This window comes from Somniosus microcephalus, chromosome 3 (assembly GCF_052327205.1).
Source record: "Somniosus microcephalus isolate GS21.2 chromosome 3, FLI_Smic_1.0, whole genome shotgun sequence".
Taxonomy (NCBI): Eukaryota; Metazoa; Chordata; class Chondrichthyes; order Squaliformes; family Somniosidae; genus Somniosus; species Somniosus microcephalus.
This window is the reverse complement of record NC_140989.1, coordinates 290,239,435-290,260,078: the sequence shown is the minus strand read 5'-3', so window position 1 is coordinate 290,260,078 and position 20,644 is coordinate 290,239,435. Positions and strand designations below refer to the sequence as shown.

Sequence of the window (20,644 nt, the reverse complement as noted above, 5' to 3'; positions counted from 1 at the left end):
TTCACTGTTAAATCGTAGACTCGTGAGAGAGTCGGGTCATTTCTCGTTTCCTTTTCAATGGTAGAATTTGTTACTGGTAGACATTCCACTATGGTTGAGTGGAACATCTCCACTGGGTCCACTGTAGGTGCCTCTTCTACCGTTGGCAACGGTAGGCGCGATAAACCGTCAGCATTCCCATGCTGTTTTGTTCCTTTGTATTCTATGTCATATTGGTGTGCCCCTAGGAAAAGGGACCACCTCTGTAGCCTTTGCGCTGTCATAATGGGAACGCCCTTTTTAGGGTTGAATATGGAGACGAGGGGTTGATGGTCAGTCAACAAGGTAAATTTTTGTCCGTGTAGGTAATGGTTGAATTTCTTCACTCCCCATACCAGGCTGAGTGCTTCCCTGTCGATCTGGGCATAGTTACGCTCAGCTGAGTTCAATGAGCGTGATGCAAAAGCTATCGGCCGCTCCGAGCCATCAGGGAATCTATGCGATAATACCGCTCCTACGCCGTAAGGGGATGCATCGCACGCCAGTCTGATTGGCAGTGATGGGTTGTAATAAGCCAACACTTCCTTGGACATGATCAAGCCTTTGCATTTATGGAAGGCACGTTTACAGTCTTCGCTCCATTTCCAAATTACTCCCGTTTGTAGCAGTGCGTTAAGTGGGTGCAGAACAGTTGACAAGTTCGGTAAAAATTTATGATAGTAATTTATCAATCCCAGGAACGACCTTAATTGTGAGACATTTTCAGGTGCTGGGGCTTTTATGACCGCTTCAATTTTTTCAGGTGACTTATGCAACCCTTCTTCGTTAATTATATGGCCACAATATGATATTTGTTTCTGGAAAAATTCGCACTTGGGGCGATTTGCTCGTAGGCCCCGTTCTCTCAGCCTAGTGAGCACCTGCTCCAAATTGGCAAGGTGCTCGTTGTCGTTTTCTCCTGTTGTAAGGATGTCGTCTAGGTAGCATTGAGTCCCCGGAATCCCTTGCAGGACTTGCTCCATAGCCAGATAGCTGGAGCTGATGCTACTCCGAAAACCAGTCGATTGTACTGGTACAGGCCTTTGTGTGTGTTTATCGTGAGATACTTTTTAGAGGCCTCCTCAACCTCCATCTGTAGATATGCCTGTGCCAAGTCAATTTTGGTGAAACGTTTCCCTCCGGATAGTGAGGCGAAAATATCTTCTATCCTCGGAAGAGGATACTGTACAGTGTGAAGGGCCGGGTTTACAGTCACCTTGAAATCCCCACAGATGCGAATTTTTCTCTGTTCTTCAGATTTATCATTATTCAACGTTTTCTTCATGACCGGGACGATGGGTGTTGCCCACTCGCTCCAATCTACCTTGGATAACATGCCTGCCTTTTCCAAATTCTCCAGCTCTGCCTCGACTGCTGGACGAATTGCGTATGGCACCGGCCTTGCCTTAAAAAACTTGGGAATTGCCGCATCTTCCACTTTTATTGAGGCGGTGACGCCTTTCAAGGTTCCTAGTTCCTGTTGAAACACTTCTTTGGCGTTGGCCAAGATGTCTTTTAATCGTTCAGGTATGACGTCATCATTTTTTTTCTTACTGATCACCGTCAGTGCCTGAATGGAGTGCCAGTCTAAATGTATCTTCCTGATCCATTCACATCCCAACAGTGGTGGACCACCATCTTGCAGAACGTATAAATACAACTTCTGTATTTCCTTGCCGTTGTATACAACAGGCACCCTTATTTTCCCTCTGGGGTATACTTTCTGCCCCGTATATGTCTTCAAGATAATGGATGTGTCTTTCAAAGGTATATGCGGAAATAGCCGCTCGTAATCCCGTCGACTTATGACGGTCAGAGCTGATCCTGTATCTAGCTCCATTTTAACTGGGGACCCTGCTATCGTGAGGGTAACCCAAATGGTCTGGTAATCTTCTTTGGCAATTACATTATGTAATTTGAGACAGCTTAGTCTCTTGTTTTCGGAGTCGCTATCGCTCTTCTGGTCTTCGGAGCTACTGTCCGTCATCATTTGTACCTTTCTGTACTTTTCCTTATTGATTTTTTTTCTGTCAGTGGATTTTTTGTTTCCAGATCGGCATACACGTGCAATGTGTCCCATCTTTCCGCATTGCCTGCATGCTTTGTCCTTGAACCAGCAGTCCCTCTGGTCATGGGTGGATCTGTCGCAGCGATAACATCTCTCGAAACCCCGTGTCATTTCATGGGTGCCGAAGTCCTGTGGCTTTTGCTGTATCTCTGCAGCTCCTCTTGCTGCTGCTTCGTATGATACAGCCACACTGAAAGCCTTGTCCAGTGTCAAATCTTTCTCAGAAAGTAGCCTTTTCTGTGTTCCTTCACTTAGGAGACCGCAGACGAACTTGTCTCATAGAGAATCTGCCAGTCCTGCCCCGAATTGGCAGTGCTTTGACAGCTTTCTTAATTCGGTGAAGTAATCAGCGTTACTTTCATTCTTGTGCTGATTCCTCCTGAAGAATTTGAATCGTTCTGCTATCAGCAGCGGTGTTGGGTTTAAGTGCTCCTGTAGGGTATCAACAATCTCCTTAAAATTCTTGTCCATCGGTTTGGCTGGAGTGATTAAGTTTTGTAACAGCCCGTATGTCCTTGCGCCCATCAGATTTAGAAGTACCAATGCCTTTTTATCATCCTCTACTTCATTCGCTGTGCAATATACCTCCACTCTTTCCACATATGTGGTCCAATCCTCTATATCACTATTGAAAGCAGTAATATTGCCAGTCTTAGGCATCCTGAAAATCAAAAATGGCGCCTCCCGCGCTTTCCTGCTGCTGACAACGCTGTTCTCCGCGGTTTTTATTTACACAGATATTTTTAATAGTTGGAGACTCGTTCCCGCCGGACTCTCTGGGACTTTCCCCTCCCTCTGCTTGGTCCGAACGCCGACCTGCTTTGCAGCGCCGGCCGTCTCCCGAGTGCTCCACCCTCCATCTCTGTTTGCCTCCGCCTTCCGACTCGCTGCTCGGCCCTGCTGAGAGCCACCCGATCGAGCCCCAGCCTGCCGCCCAGGAAGGATTAGTGCAGTACCTGCCACCAGCCCGGCTAGCTGGTGAAACCACAGTTTTTTTTCTCTCTTTTTTCTTCGACCTTCGTCTGAGGAATCGATCTCCTTGAGGTGCTGCCGAATTGCAGGTAAGTCAGTTTCCAATTTGTCGCCACTGTTGTATCCGTGTGTAAATGGAGACACGGAATGCAGGAGTTGGTTTAACAGGTGTTTACTGAACAAAGTCTGGAGGTGAACTAAAAGATACAAGACGCTATACAGGCTTATATACCGGAGTGGTCACTACCGGTATTACAGTACACAGGGGCTCTTAAAGGTACATACACTACACTTTTCATCTCTGTATCTGACAACAAAGACTGTTGCTTAGCAACAGCTTGTCAGCACTTGGCCCATGGCTTGGAAGCATCTCTGAAGCTGTTGCTAAGATACAGAGACGCTTTCTAGAGCCTGCCGTATCTGACCACAAACACTGTTGCTCAGCAACAGCTTGTAAACACTCGGCCCGGTAGCTTGGAAGCGTCTCTGAAGCTGTTGCTGAGCTACAAAGACGCTTTCCAGAGCCTGCCTGTGAAAAGAATGCTAGGAGAAGAAAAAAAACCTAACCAAAACGGCTGCTGATTTCTGCCGTTAGATCGAAGCTGCCAGACATTCAACCTCCGGATAGCACAAAGTTTCCTGTACCTGGACCCCCAAGTCTCTCTGGACCTTCACTGTTTTTAGCTTTACACCATTTAGAAAGTACCCTGTTCTATCCTTTTTAGGTCCAAAGTGGATGATCTCACATTTGCCTACATTGAAATCCATTTGCCACAGTTTTGCCCATTCACTTAATCTATCGATATGCCTTTGTAATTTTATGCTTTCATCTACAATGCCACCTATCTTTGTGTCATCGGCAAATTTGGATATATGGCTTTCTGTGCCATCATCTAAGCCGTTAATAAATACTGTGAATAGTTGAGGCCCCAACACAGATCTCTGCGGGACACCACTAGTCACATCCTGCCAATTTGAATACCTACCCGTTATCCCTACTCTGTTTCCTGCCGCTCAGCCAATTTCCTAACCAGGTCAATAATTTGCCTTCAATTCCATGGACTTCTACCTTCGTTAACAGTCTCTTATGAGGGACTTTATCAAATGCCTTCTGGAAATCCATATAAATAACATCCATAGACATTCCCCTGTCCAATACTTTAGTCACCTGTTCAAAAAATTCAAGCAGGTTTGTCAGGCACGACCTACTTTTCACAAATCCATGCTGGCTCTCTCTGATCAACTGAAAATTTTTGAGATGTTCAGTAACCCTCTCCTTAATTATAGACTCTAGTAATTTCCTGACAACAGATGTTAGACTAACTGGTCTATAATTCCCTGGTTTCCCTCGTTCATCATTCATAAATAGCAGAATGACATGTGCAATTTTCCAATCTAAAGGAACGGTTCCTGAATCGAGAACTTTGGAAGATTATAGTTAGGGCATCTGCAATGTACTCACCTACGTCCTTTAAAACCCTGGGATGGAAACCATCTGGTCCTGGGGATTTGTCACTCTTCAGTGCCATTATTTTCTTCATTACTGTTATTTTACTTACAATGGCCCGTATTTTCCAATCGGAGGCTTCCTGCGTGTGGAGGCCTCCGATCTGGAAAAAATCTACGCCCTTACCTGAGGGCTCCAGAGGTCTGGCCATTTCCACTCCTGGGCCTCTCCACGACGAAATGCGCAGGGCCCACGTATCCCAGGGGCGCATGCGGTTCGCAAGCATCCCTGGGATCACGTGGGCCATGGGTAAACATAGAAACATAGAAGATAGGAGCAGGAGTAGGCCATTCGGCCCTTCGAGCCTGCTCTGCCATTCAACGAGATCATGGCTGATCATCCCCACCCGATCCCCGTAACCCCTGCACCAACACATATCCCACCCTATCCCCGTAACCCCACGTATTTAATCCCCCTAACACTAAGGGTCAATTTATCATAGCTAATCAACCTAACCTGCACATCTTTGGACTGTGGGAGGAAACCGGAGCACCCGGAGAAAACCCACGCAAACACGGGGAGAATGTGCAAACTCCACACAGACAGTCACCCGAGGCCGGATTTGAACCTGGGTCCCTGGCGCTGTGAGGCAACAGTGCTAACCACTATGCCACCGTGCCGCCCAATGGGAGAAGGGAATCTCCCTTCATATTTTTGACAGCTTAGACCTGTCAAAAGTATGAATGGAAATCACTCCAAAAACACATCAAAACATTAAAAAAAAATTAAATCACGTTTTTAAAATTAGTTAAAATTACATTAAATTAAATATTTTAAACAAAAATTAAATTTTTTGGAAAAAAAATTAAAGTTTTTTAGGGACTAAAAATAAACTTATTTTTTAAAGTATTTAAAAATTATAAATGAGTGGGAAAAAAATGTTTTATTTACTTTTTAAAATTCTTATGCTGGTAAAAGGCCTTTTTTGCCTACTTTTACCAGGCGTAAGATTTTTAAGGGTTTTCAGCAGAGGTTCTGCAGAAAAAATATATATAAAAAGAGAAAGAAAACCATTCACTGACTATTTTCCTGACCTTGAAATAAACTGGCCTTTCTGCAAGGAGCAGAATCAAGCAGTTGTCAATGTAAAGAACTTCAAAGAGTAACTGGATTCATACCCAATTGACTTCCAGATCTATTCACACGGAGAATCAGAGCAGTGGCCATAATGTGAGGCCAGGTTAGCAGCTAAACATCACGACTTGCTCCAGGCCCAGACTACCTGTGAGTAATGCCACAGGAGATCAGTTTGTCATATAAATCTATATATACAGTCCCTATTCTTGCTTAGAACTTTCTTAGAATATAAAATACTATGCAATGAGAAAAGGCCGTTTGCAATATTCCCTATCACGGACTCAAAAACTGTCCACAATATTGTCTTTTGCCCATAATCACCCCAGAATATTTATCCATCCTCATAATTCCTATATTCAACTCTGGCGTTCTGCCCTCCACAGTTGTCAGCCAACCTCTGGCGTTCTGCCCTCCACAGATGTAACCCCAGTAACAAAGGAGCATCATGGCTTGTGGATTATTCCACTGTCTGAGTATATTTGTTTTTTTTTCTCCCCTCAGCTCCTGAAAGTCCTAACTCATCACGGGACACATTTTCACAGGAACTTGTTCAAGTGGTCATTCTTCATATAAGAGAATAGAGCGAGTGTTGGTAACTATTCAACTATGAGGGAATTACAGCTGAGCCCACTCCTGTCCTCACCTGACATCAACACACATACACCTCCCTGCAATGTTGGGAAAACAATCAGCAGGGGAGACTTTGGCTAATTTCCCCTCCCTATCCTGTGACACTGAGGCCAATTTTAGTGCTCCTACTGCTATTCTAGCTGGGAACAGATAACAGCACAAATTTGGGATTGGAGCACATGGCTCTATTGCTCACTCAACCTTAAATTCATGATCTGAGCTGTCAAGGAGACCTTCTCGGTCTAATTAACTGAGATTTTTTAATTATGAGGGTTTTGACAGAGTGAATAGGGAAAGCTCATTTTCTCTGGTTGGGAAGCTAGTGACAAAGGATCATCAATTTAAAACTGTCCCTAAGAAAGTAAGGAGAGAGGTCAGGAGAAATTTCTTCACACAGAAGGTTGTTTGAGTAAGGAAAGCTTTGCCACAGGGAGTAGTTGAAGCAAAGAGCCGGCACAGACATGATGGGCCAAATGGCCTCCACTTGTGCTGCTAACTTCTGTGGTTCTATCTATTTCTAAGACTTTCAATTCCATTCACATACAGATATTTCTCCATACTGGGGATTTATGGGGAGAGGGCAGGAAACTGGAGTTGATGTAGAAGTTCAGCTATGATATTGAATGACGGAGCAGGCTTGAGGGGCCGTATGGCCTACTCCTCCTATTTCTTATATTCTTAACCGCTATTTCTCCGCTGTACATACTATAAATTGCAGGAGGTAGCTCGGAATTCTCCTCCTGTAAGTAGATGGTGTAGCTTTCGATGCAGCCCTCCTCCTGGTCTTGTGGAACATTCTTCCAGAATATTACAGCTGTGTTGTGTTTGGTTAAGACTATAGGTCCCGACAGTGGTGCTGCTGAATAAAAAATTGTTAAAAGTTTTGATTAAAATAACATCTCATTACCAATGATCCCACTAAGGTGCACAGTAATCTGAAAGGTCCCGCGCAGGCTGCTCACCGGCTTTTCCATTGTAAGTACCGCGCATGCGCAGAAATTTAAAGGGACCGCGCAGTAAAAGGAACAGGCCACGTAGAACAAAGTGCAGCTTACAGAGAACATTGCTCATTACTCATTACCACCAGCGCATGTCGATTATTTACTCATGGTTTGAATTTTACCACTACTTTGATTACCTTCGTGTGCTGAGTATCTCTGAGTTGACAGTGGTCTCCCTGCCCCACTTTCATAAATGGCATAGACTGAGATCCGAAAACAAGTCTTGGGTTTTATATTTTCTGCAATACAGAAAGATAGTAGTTGTACTCAAAAGTATTCTGTTGTGCCTAATGTATTGGGGGGGGGGGGGGGACAGAAGAGAGAATATGTGACAGCTTGTTGTGAAAAAACTGGGGAAAATCTTTTAGTGTATCTCTCACACTCCTGGGTAGCTTGTTATAGGAAAATAGGAACGGGAATAGGCCATTCAGCCCTTCGAACCGGTTCTGCCATTCAATTAGATCATGACTGATCTGTATCTTAACTCCATCTACCCGCCTTGGTTCCATAACCTTTAATACCCTTACCTAACAAAAATCTATCAATCTTAGTTTTGAAATTTTCAATTGACCTAGCCTCAACAGCTTTTTGGGGGAGAGAGTTCCAGATTTCCACTACCCTTTGTGTGAAGAAGTGCTTTCTGACATCACCCCTGAATGGCCGAGCTCCAATTTTAAGATTATGCCTCCTTGATCTGAACTCTTCCACCAGAGGAAATAGTTTCTCTCTATCTGCCCTATTAAATTCTTTAATCTCCTTAAACAATTATCTTCTCTCATTCCTCATCAGCCTTTTCCTGTTGTAGCCTTTCATGCCTCTTTATTTTATCACTGCTACTAATATCATTGTTCCTCTGATTTGTCCTTTCTTGTTCCTCCAAATACTTGCCCTTTTCTTCCCTGCATCCTCAGCGTGTTCAACTCAAAACTGATCATCTCGCACTCTAATTCATTCTTTTCCAAGATCTCAAAATTGTGGAACTCCTTACGTTGTTAAGTTTACCCATTCTTCTCCAATTTATAGGCGTTGGAAGATCACAATATGAAAGGAATAGACTTAGTCCAAGTGGATATGCTATTTGAGCTAGGTAGGTTAGGGAGGATCAGGGAGCATAGGTGTGAGTTACATAAACATAGAACCAAGATGCAAAGATGTACTTTTTGGAGAGGATCATCGACCTCTGGAATATGTTGCTGGCTTGTGCAGGGAGTGCGGATTTGTTGCAAACATTCAAAAGTGAACTGGATGAGTGCTTGAGAGCGGTTAACATATTTTCATATAGAAGGTAGGTGGGTCATTTGGAGATTGTGTCTCCTAGTCAACATAGTCTCTGGAATAACAACAGAAAACGCTGGGAAAACTCGGGAGGCCAGGCAGCATCCGTGGAGAGAGAAACCGAGTTAACGTTTCAGGTCTGGGACCCTTCATCAGAACTGGAAAAAGCTGGAGATGTAACCGATATTAAGCAGGTGCAGAGAGGGGGGTGGGGTGGAATTGAAGGAACATACTGTGCTTTTGTAAGAGGCAGGAAAGATAAAATGTTGCAAATGGGAATGGCAAAATCATACAGCATGAAAAATGGGGGCAGCTGTTATAGTTTGAAATTGTTGAACTCGATGTTGAGTCCAGAAGGCTGTAAAGTGCCTAATCGAAATTTGAGGTGCTGTTCCTCGAGTCTCTGGAACTTGTTTGATCACCTTTAGGAGGTTGGAGAGGAATTTCCCAGGGTTTTTCTTAAATTAGCCTGCGATTTAAAAAAAATTAAAAAAAAATCTCCCAGGAAATTGTTTGGCTGCATTGAGTTTGGCAGGGGGGTGCAGTTGTTGAATTCGGGTGATGGTGAAGAAGCACTGCAGTTACCCCATGCCGCTATTATATAGGCTCAATGGACCAGACATGTACGTTTGTATAAGGGAGCTGGTACAACTCAGTCTGCTTGCGTTCTTATGGGGGGCCCAGCCCAGGATCCCTAGGTGGACCCCCATTTCCATTACCGAGCCAAGCTGTATATCAGGTTTACCTTGGCATAAGAAAATCTGGGGCTGAGGAAATCCCCAGTGTGGGAAATCCCCCCCCTTGGCTCCTCTCCCTTTGTCATCAGGGACTAGGTTATGGGATGGACAGAAGCTCCACCCACCCGGGCCTCTGTGCAAATTGGGAGGCTATGCAGAGAGAGGCCTGTTGTTTCCGGATCCTGCCAGACTTCCTATTTCCGTTGGGCCTTCCGCGCCCAACTTGCGCACCAGATAGCCCATTGGGATCAAGGATTTTCAGTCGCACTGTGTTTAAATATTGATTCCAACTTGAATACCAATCAATGCATTTTCAGTATAGATTTGACCTATTGCCATGTACACTTGGTTTGTGCCATGATATATGTTTACTGCCCACACACAAACATAAGAGGGCTGAATTATCAGGCCTTCTGCCCGGCAGAAACGGGACAGTAACACCACGAAAATGGTGGTCAATGACCTACCGCTCCATTGCTTCAATCACTGTGGTCATGGCAATACTCCCCCCGGGCCTACAGCTATGCAACCTGAGTCTGGCAGTAGTCCCATTTAAGCTGCTAATCAGCGTCCTATGAAATACATTGGAGCAGTCATCTATTCTCACATCACTATTCAACAACATTCTTCTTCCTGCTAAGTGTCGCTAGCCTTTCCTGATTTTGTTTCAGATTTCCAGCACCTGCAGTATTTTGCTTTTTAAAAGAATCTGGCCTATTAGCCTGGGTTATATGCTTCTCTTCCTATTGAAATCCAAGCTGCAACAAAAGACTGATTATGGTACCCTTATAATTAGTCAAAATTGTCAATCAAAGTAGGGTTCAAAGACATAAAGGTTGCCCGACAGGTTTCGTCATCAATTTTTAATACTTGGTAGAACAAAGCAACAATAAGAGCGAGTCTGTCTCTGGTGGAATAGCCAAAACAGATACGCTTGTCATCTGTAATACTTGGGAAGCAACCCAGTTGAACAAGAGGTCAGACAAATGACTTTATAAAGTGTTGTCACATACCGCACAGGGGTATAGATTTAATTAATTTCCCCCTCAGATGACCTGACTTTGCATACTAAACACCCCCAAACTGCAGAAACAATAGCTTCCCCAAGGGACTCGCTGAGATTCCATTAAAAACAATCCATTGGACTGGTGGTTAAAATTTATTTTAAAATGCACAGGGGTAGATTTTCATCCTAACCAGCTGGAGGCGGAGCACAGAACGGAGGATCACATGATCATAATGGATCATGGTTGATTTCTTCCATTTAAATTAATGGAGGGACGATCAGGCAGGCTCTGTTATGGGCGTACAATCCTCTGGCCAGTTTTCCTTCCTATGCTTCACTCAGGCCCAGATGGTGCAAAATCTATCCCATAATATAGAGAATCTTAAGATCTGAAAATGAACAGACCTCTGATCTGTCACACAATCATGTGGAATTTATTGCCAACCCTGCCAAAAAACCCGATTATGACAGTGGGACAGGTTAGGTGAAGTTTGCTGCTTGTTTAAAAAAAAGTGATCCATTTTACCTGTTAATGTTGCTGAACAGTTCTGAGGAGGGAGTTTAATCCAATTTATATTCAGATTAACTTTGCCATTTACTTCTGTCCATTCCACTACATATCCTTGGACCGGGGTTGGTTGTTTGACTGGCTCCATCCACTCAATTAAGAAGCGGTTGTTTCCGGCATACATAGCGGAGATGTTTCTTGGTGGAGGAAGATCTGTCCATTTAAAAAAAAGTCAACGGATAAAAAAAGTGAGTAGAGTGCGTTAGAGATGTACAAGTACAGGTTCTTCTTATGGCGCAGAGCATTTACTCAGTGAGTAGCTGTACCACGCAGATCAAGAAGGTATCGGGTCCAATATCTAGTCTGTGGCAAATTATTTTAGCCAGTGCAGGGATCAGGTAGCCTCAACACCTCAAGAGTTAGGGAGGGGAAATCAGGCAGGGCTCCTATTGCTACCCAGTGATCCCTGCTTCAAGTATGCATGAATAGACATAGTATGAGGACAGGTGCAACTATAATGTTCCCATGGTGGAAGATTCTGGCAACACTCATGGTCTAGTCTCAAACATCAAAAAGAATTACTTGGGTAAGGTACTGGCCCAGTGTCCATAGAAACATATCCCAGCAAGGAACCACTGCTTTCAGGAGAGGAGGGAAGAAAAATATCTCAATACATCTGGGAACCATTCAAGCAGCGAGTTCTGCTGAGGGAGGTGTAATATAAATAATGCTTTATATAGCTTCCTGGAGTTTTTTTTGTTCATCTCCTACAGGCCTCGACTCATTCTGAGGTACAATTCCATGGATGTTGATCATGTGTGGTTTTCAGCCAGAAAGGCCTTAGGTTTAAGTCTGGTCTGCATTGAATTACCTGATCTCAGTTGTAGTGAAAATAGGGGCACCATAATCAGCCTTGGTGAGGAAACTGAACACAATTTACTTAAATTAGACTTTGTAATCTTAAAGTGATTTAGTGCTACCATAGCAAAATAAGATAATTGTGCAATACATGATAAAACACTTCTGTCCTTATAAACAGCGTATCATCTGATTTATCATGTGCAATGCCATGCAAGATGCAGAAATATTTTTAGAAGATTATGGACAAGCTTTGAATGATAGGTTCCAGTTGACTGTCCTTCATAATGTCTCTTCCCTCTTAAGAGCTCTGGTCTCTATTGTAAATGAATTCAAACCTGTTGTCCCATATTACCCATTTTTATCATGTATGGCATCTGTCCTTTTTACAATTTTTAACTCTCCTTAATCTCACCACACCTGATGTATGTTCTTTGGAATTTCTTATGGGAAAAGGAAAATCTCAGTACTTTTTGTTGAGAAGTACTCTCCTATATAATGCTGTCACAGTTTTTGAGGTTTTATGCTAGATGTTAGCCCTGAATTTTCTCGACTTCCTGCCACTGAGATGCCGTAAATTCATCAGAAGTGTGGCGGAAACCCTGTTTAAACACGGCAGAAAGTCCGAGGAAATTCAAGGCTGTGATCTCTGCTTCAGTGTCACCAATTACTCGTAAGCAGACCTCGCATCCCTGTAATGCATCTTTATTTTGCCAAATATCTAGATAATGATAGCATGGCCCAGGGATTGTAACAGAGAACCCTTATTCTGTACACCAGCTACTGGAATATAACATGCTGCCACATGAATTCTCCTGTCTTTATGTAAGGTGAACTGAATAGACAGATATGCTGATAGGGTGAGATGAAGTAAGGTGAGAGGAGCATAAATTATTTGGGTCGGATAGCCTGTTTCTGTGCTGTAAAATTCTATGTAATTCTAAGATGTAAATTCAGCCAGTGTTCCCACCCCACCCTGATCACTATTTAGTGCCTTCTGCTGGAAATGTGGATGGTGGATATTCGGTGAGGAAAGAATGAGGCTCAATGTGATGTGCTGCACTGTTAGACATCCAGCCAGTACTTGAAGCCTAGGCTCACATATGAAGAATGGCCATTTGGGCAAGGTGCCAAGGGAAAGCTGGCATTTGTAGAACCTTCGCCCAGCACAAACCAGGGTCTTCAGGAAAAGGAGGAGGATAACTAGTTGGGTGGGAAATAGGAGACAATTGAACAAAAAAACCCGATTTGACTATTTTCTTTCTGGTTTTCTCATGTTTTCTCCCCATCCCACCCCCCTCCCCTCTCATCTCCCTCAAAACGGATACACCAGACCTTCTTGCAACACTGTAAACAGAAAAGCCTTTTTTTTACCTGTGAAATGAATGTGGAGTTGAGTAGGTGGAGAGTTTCCCTTGGAGTTGTAAGCAGACACAGTGACAGAACAGCCTGTCCTGGGGATGCCCACAGTGTACCATGTGTCCACAGTCTGCTCTGTCCAGTTGCTTGTTTTTTCCTTTGTGCTTTTCTGAAGTGTTACATTGTAACCGAGGATTCTTCCTCTGCTTTCAAGCACCTTGAGGAGCTATGACAGTAACAGTGATTTAGTTCATTTTCTCTTCTTTTAAAAATAAGATACAGGTTGAGCGTCCAAAATCCAGCAACTCGGGACCGAGGCTGAGCCGGTTTTCGTGTTTTTCCGGATTTCGGAACGTGTTTCTGAAGTCCGAAAACATCGCAACCTGGGCTCGGGCGTTTCCGGACTTCGGACATCAGAAACACGTTCCGAGTCCAGAAATGCCTGGGCCGCTCTGCGTAGCGCTGACGCGTTTCTCCGCCCCTCCCCTTCTGTTAAAGGGTCGGGACACTGCGAGCTCTGCAGAGCATCCGATGGCCCACACTAGGCCACCAGGGCGGCGTGGTGCCGTGGCCGCAGCCTGGCGGAAACACTTAGTGGAGCTGAGCAGATTAAGGAGGATAAAACACACTGAAGTTTTATTGCACGACTCGCATTTTTCATAGGATTTTTCAAAAAAAGACAACAAAAGTTAATGGCTTTTTGAAGTAGAAGTTGAGCGTCTAAAATCCGAAGTTCCGGATTCCGGAACATTGTACGGATTCCGGACGACCCTGCCACCAATCGTCCCGGAGTCCGGAGCTCCGGATATTGGACGCTCAACCTGTAACAATGACATCACTTTCTTCTTTTAAATACTGCATTCCTCCCTCCAAATCTCATCAATATTATCCAGTTCAAGGCTATAAAGCTAAGTCATGCTTCCAATTTATTTTTTTCTCCTTAGAATTGGTGGGTGCATTTTTAGTTCGTCAAATGAGGAGATGCTGGGGAAAGGAACGCTGTTTCAATTTATGCACCCAGCCCAGAGTCAGCAGCAAGCACTTCCAAATCAGCTATAGTAAAGGCCCGATCTGGATTAAAGCTCCCAGTATGTCTTAACTTTAGCTCCAGAACAGCATCCCCTTTTAGTCCAGTATGCCATAATTATTTCCCATCCCAACCTTTTGAGTGAGTTTGCCAATATGTAGCAAACTCAAGATGGTTTTGCAGTGTAGCCTTGAACATATTAGGAAGCACAGTGAGAATATCCCAAACTAATTTCACAACCAGGAGACAGACAGATTTGCTCACTGAAACTGATATTATACACATACAATAGCCAGAACCTTCTGGCTGCTGATTTAGATTGATTTGAAGTAGCTACAATTAGAATTCTGTCTTGGTGGTGTAATGGTTTGGTTCTCCAGTGGGCTGTGCTATGGAATGAGGGGGTGAAGTTTTGCCCTAGTGATTCTCCATGTATATAGTCATGATCTTGCTATTGTTAACACCTTCACCGAAGCATACGAGAGCATAGGCCTTACACTAAACATCGGTAAGACAAAGGTCCTCTACCAACCTACCCCCGCCACACAGTACTGTCCACCGATTATCAAAATCCACGACAAGGCCTTGGGCAATGTGGATCACTTTCTATACCTCGGGAGCCTACTGTCAACAAGGGCAGACGTCGATGACGAAGTCCAACACTGCCTTCAGTGTGCCAGTGCAGCCTTCGGTCGCATGAGGAAGAGAGTGTTTGAAGACCAGGACCTCAAACCCGGCACTAAGCTCATGGTCTACAGAGCAGTAGTGATATCCGCCCTGCTGTATGCCTCAGAGACATGGACCATGTACAGCAGCCACCTCAAAGCACTGGAGAGGTACCACCAACGCTGCCTCCGCAAGATGCTGCAAATCCATTGGCAGGATAGGCGCACCAAGGTCAGTGTTCTTGCTCAGGCCAACATCCCCAGCATCAAAGCTTTGACCACGCTCGATCAGCTCCGATGGACTGGTCACATCGTCCGCATGCCCAATACGAGACTCCCAAAACAAGCGCTCTACTCGGAGCTCCGGCACGGCAAGAGAGCCCCAGGTGGGCAGAGGAAACGCTTCAAGGACACCCTCAAAGCCTCCTTGAAAAAGTGCAACATCCCCAGCGACACCTGGGAATCCCTGGCCCAAGACCGCACAAAGTGGAGGAGAAGCATCCGGGAAGGTGTCGAACACCTCGAGTCACTTCGCTGGTAGCAAGTGGAAGCCAAGCGCAAACTGCGGAAGGAGTGCACGTCAACCCAAGCACCCCACCCACCCGCCCCTTCAACCACTGTCTGCCCCACCTGTGACAGAGACTGTAGGTCCCGCATTGGACTCATCAGTCACCTGAGAACTCATTTTTAATGTGGAAGCAAGTCATCCTCGGTTCCGAGGGACTGCCTAAGAAGAAGATGATTATGGGTAAGTACAGAGTGGAAGCCAAACTGTTTCTCACAAGGAGGGAGAAGAATCAAATGGAGAATCAGCTCCATGCACCCTGGTCTAGAGCACCCACTGGGAGTAGATCTCTGACCTGCCCACTCATCAGGAGAATGGTATGTGTTTAGTAGGGAATCTAAAGATGGAACAGATTCTTGTGTGTCTCTTTCTGTTTATTTGATACTACTATGCTCTGTTCTTTTCAAGCTTCTCTCTTACGCTTTATAGATTTTAAATATGTGGACTTACATACGCTTCCTCCTCCTTCATCATCATTCTGCTGAAATCAGGACTCACCAAACTCTCCTATTAAGCTTCATTTTTCCCAGCTCCTCAAAACTCCTTACCTTTTCTTTCTCCTCTAACGTACAGACTTTAAAACTCAAACGCAGCATCACCTAATTCTTTACTTCCTGATTTACCTCTTTTCCTACTCTCCTCTTCCTACTCTTTTCAAATCTGAAGGTGTCTTCAACTTGGCCTTTCATGTGGGATTTTTAAAAATTCAAAAATAGATTGACTGAAGCATTTGGTGGTAAATATCTATACGCTACAGAATTGTTTTGTTTTCTCCACAGTGGGATTTATTTTGTCCTGAAAGAAGAACAATTATTGAAACTCGAATGACAGTCACAGTACAGTTACTTAAAATGACAGGAGGTACGGGTAATGTAGATGGAAACGGGTTATTGAATTCGAGCTGTAAGCATTAGAGGAAATATATGCAGTAAAATTGCAAGACTCAAGTAGAAGACACTCTTTCCACAGAATAGTGGATATGAGAAATAGACTTCCAACCAAAGCAGTCAAGAGTGAATCAAATTGGATGAATATCTATTTAAGAACAGGATTAAAGGTTAATCATTGTTATAGATACTTCCAGATTATGGATAAGTCATCTGTGTGATGCAGCTGGTCAGAGTTATAATTATGGGTTTAAGAAAAATTATGGGAGTAGATTTTGAATTTGGCGCTCGGACATTAAACTGTCATTGCAATCATTCGCCTGTTGTAGAAACCCCTCAATTTTCATTACCATTGAATTAGTTTTACCCCCAGGCAGCAAGTTGAAAATCTACCCCAATTAATTATCTTGGGGGGGGAGGGGGGGGGGGGGAGAAATTTTACAAAGAATTATTTTCATGGAGTTTATCTATAGTTGGCCACCTACGTCATATGACTGAGTGGATCATGATGAGTGCATGACTGGAAAAATTATACATGATATGTGAGAAGAACTGACTTGATAAGCTAAATAGCTTTTTCTCATTTCCATTTTTTTCCGGTTCCCAAGCTTGCCACTACTTTATAGATAAAAATGCAATCATTTGCAGTCACCTGTAAAACTGCTTACTCTAACTGTGTGATCAAAAGCTGTGCACATTCACAGCTTGGTGTTGGGGAACAGCCACAGATTGAATGACTCTGGATAGGATTGCTATTGAAAGCTACAGAACCCTCGTTGAAATTCAACCCCCGATCTTTAACATGAGCCTTGAGTGTGAATTTAATCAACAGCAACACCTTAATTTCAGATAAGAATCGTGCTTTATTAACTTATCTGATGTACAGCTCGCAAACAAAAGGCTCTTTTGCTAAATGAACATTTTTTCATTTTTATACCCAGTGTTTATCAGAGGAAAGCTCTTCGAGTGCACTCAATCCTTTGATCTTATTTCATTACTGTTCCCAGTGAGTATGCACAGATATTAATCCTGTGAATGTCGGTTTAAGACATTTTGTTCTTGTACATAAAAGACATTAAAAAATAGCGCTTATCATTCACGATGGTACTCGCACAACCATTGCAACTGACACCTAGCTGGCTTTATCCTGTGTTGAAGTCATTCATTTATTTCTCATGCTAGTAGCAGATATATAAGGATTTTGTGTGAACTACTACCTGAGTAACAGGCTGTCTAATGCAGTGTGTACACAAAATGAACATCTGAAGCAAATTTAAATGGTTCGAGTAGCCATTTAACCCGTAACAGTTTCACGTGGGACAGTAGGAAAGGATTTGCAGTGGAAATTCGCAAAAGAATGTTCACACACTACTAGATTTGATGATGCTGCAGGAAGTGAAAATAAAAAGGGCTCTTTGTCCTTGACAAAACCCTCCCAGCAACAACCAGTAGAGCAGGTCTGGCAGAAGATGGCTGACAGGACAGTGCTGTGTACACCACCCAAAAGAGCTGGATTCAAATACAGAAGGAGATGGCAAGCCTCAAGAAAGCTGCCAAGGTAAAGAAAGAACTTGCATTTATATAGCACCTTTCACAACCTCAGGACGTCCCAAAGCACTTTATAGCCAATGAAGCACTTTTGAAATGTAGTTAGTGTTGTAATGTAGGGTTTATAGAACATCTTTCTATGGCAAGTAGCTGCCTCAAGTAAGCCTTGAACAAAGCATTTCCTGATAACTTGTCACTCTTTTCCTGCTGCCCCATACAAAGCATTCATACAAAATTACTGCCTATTGAATTGTTACCATGCAACGGCACAATGCACACTAAAACCTAGAACTGCAACTGTTGTTAAAGGGACATCACACAGCAAATCCTTCTAACACAAACTAGCTGCACAATGCAGCATATGGATGTTCATTTACTAATGCTTAGGTTGGTATGTATGCTGGTCATTTTTATCACTGTATGTGCTGCTTAAACTAACAACAGCTCAGGACTGCTTCTCTAGCATACAATAAAAGGGAGCAGAGCTGAACTGGAGAAGGCTCCAGGAATTGGCTCCTTTTCAGGTGGCATCATTGGCTATGAGAGCACCGAGGGAGTAGCAGAATGGTATAAGCTCAAGACTAGAACCATTCGTCCCTTGTAATACCTTGTCCTCATGGTCACTCACTGACATGCAGTCAGAGCATTGATCAGTAACCCAGCAGGTACAGTACATGGGACAGCCATTGCTCTCTGGCTGAGATCTGGTTTGGTAGTCAATGGGCTGAAGTCAGGTTATTCCTGTGAAACTAATTATCATCACCAGAGCTAATCCTTAAACTTACTGTTTACTCATACTTACCTGGTAAGTAAAACCAGACATTGAATTATTTTAAGAATGGCTCATTGATTTAGCAATTGGAATCTCTCACCTTCCATAAGAGAGTGACTCTCGGGTTGTTAGCATCTGACAGATCCATTGTATACCAGACATCCAGTTGTCCTACGGGAACTGTGCAAGGACAAAAAAAAGAACCTGCTGAAGTGACATAATAACCTGGAATAAAAGGTTAATGCATATTCATTGTAAATGCCCATCATTATGTAGGTTTCACTGAATGAATTCCTCTTCAGCACAGTAATACTTCACTATCAGTTTTGATATAACACAGATTGTTAATGGAAAAAAAGAGTCAGGGATAAAATAGAAAGATTGACCAACATCATGCACGTATGTGTACAATGTTATCAACAGATCCAATATGGAGGCATAAGCTAGACAGTTCCAAAGTTACCCATTTGCTAGATTCTTAAATCATGGTGACTTCCCTTCTTCTCAGAATATTGACAAAATACAGTGTAACAAGCAAGGACTCTGCTGCATACTTGCTGTGACTGCTCAATCTATGGCCACTTAAAACATTTTATGATCTGCACATAACACAGCGTTCATAGGATGCATTCTGACATGTGGATGGATTTCAGATTTTAAACGTCAGCGTGAGTGTGTTGCTGTAGTTATTGGATCTACGCCAGAATTGACAGGAATCGTTTTACACCAACTGAACTCCAACGTGTCTGCTGCCCACAGTGTAACTGTATTACTGTAGCACAAAGTCAACAGATTTAACAATGAAAGAAATATTTTAAATGCATTTCACACCTCTGGTCAAATCATTCATTAGTCCTTCATAAAGAAAGTAATGAGGTCAACATTCTGCTTTGTGACTGAGCAGGAGCTGTTTGAGTCAGGAGGCTGGGTGTGAAAAGTACAGTATGAGTTACCTACAAAGAGGCAACCAGCCAATACTGGTCCCTGCAAACCACCCTCTAGGATTTTAGTTTCTTCACTCATCTAGAAAGCATTATTCTATGGCTTAGTTCTACAGACACATTCTGGTGCCTCATCCAAGTAGCTTTTCTTTATGCGTGAGCCAGTACAGTGAACGTTGGCAGAATATTTGACTGGAGCACGATCCTCTCTTCACCTGACTTCCCACACGCAACTTCCAGCAAGAGTCACTGGGCTGTGATTAGGAGCAGGAACTCAGGGGCACTGTGACTATTTTCCACGTCCCTATCACTACCATGGCTGAGATCAGTTAATTCAACACAACCAAGGATTGAAACTGGGGCCTTCCTGCTCTGTATAGTTCATTACCACATCACTTACCCGCTGAGACAATGGAAGAGTCTTTCTCCAGTTTTCTTTTGTTTTATATTCTTTCAAATGAGCAACTTGTGAAGTCATAATTAAGAAATGGCAATGTGGATCTCCAGAACCAAAATGGAGTGATGCTCACACAGTAAACAAATCATTCCACAGAACTGACACAAAACAAATCCAGCAATGGAGGAAAACTGTACCTGCCTCTGGTGTCTTGCTTACAAAGGAAGGGCTCCAGTCACTCCATAGTTCTTGGGTGCAACAAAACTTACAACGAACCCAGAACTCATATTCTGCAAAATGCTGCAAATCATACACCTTGCAACTTGTCGAATTGACTGAGAATGTCTGAAATCAAGCCAGAAGAGAGTATGAGAAACCTGGCTAAAGTCACCAATAAGTCAGAACTGTTGTGTTTCACTCGGACTTGCTCATTTTGGCTTAAAAGTATGACCTATGTTGATACATTGCACTATTAAAACTAAACACAGCTCTGTGGCCTAGAAATTCCCTACCTTAGCGCCACCCGTTTGCGCCACTATCCAATACTTGGTGAGAAATCCAGGCTTTTGTAAGTTATCAAATGGAAATATTGCAAGTGGAATAAACAGTTTAAAATAAATAAATGCTACCTTTTCCCATCTTCTGTTGGTACTTTGACATCGGATTTCAAACAACTCTGCCTTCTGTTGGTCTTTCCAATATACTGTACTAATTATAGGTGAACTGCTGCTGAATTCTATCTTGCTGATATTGGGAGGATTGGGTTTCACTGAAAAAAATATAGATTGCAGTTATAGTTACTGTATTGATATCAATATATCGATTT

The 20,644-nt window shown here is 43.3% G+C and overlaps 1 protein-coding gene across 1 annotated transcript in view; it reads right to left on the bottom strand.

The window, feature by feature from the left end:
- LOC147122050 (interleukin-12 receptor subunit beta-2-like) overlaps positions 1–20,644 on the bottom strand; it is a 52,828-nt gene that overhangs the window by 11,475 nt on the left and 20,709 nt on the right. Inside the window, exons 5-11 of the mRNA XM_085982744.1 lie at positions 20,448–20,587; positions 20,016–20,163; positions 18,581–18,660; positions 13,032–13,242; positions 10,818–11,012; positions 7,411–7,512; positions 6,979–7,131 (exon numbers count right to left, since the gene is read on the bottom strand). Of these exons, the coding sequence (XP_085838870.1) occupies positions 6,979–7,131; positions 7,411–7,512; positions 10,818–11,012; positions 13,032–13,242; positions 18,581–18,660; positions 20,016–20,163; positions 20,448–20,587 (1,029 nt within the window). The remainder of the gene's footprint in view (positions 1–6,978; positions 7,132–7,410; positions 7,513–10,817; positions 11,013–13,031; positions 13,243–18,580; positions 18,661–20,015; positions 20,164–20,447; positions 20,588–20,644) is intronic.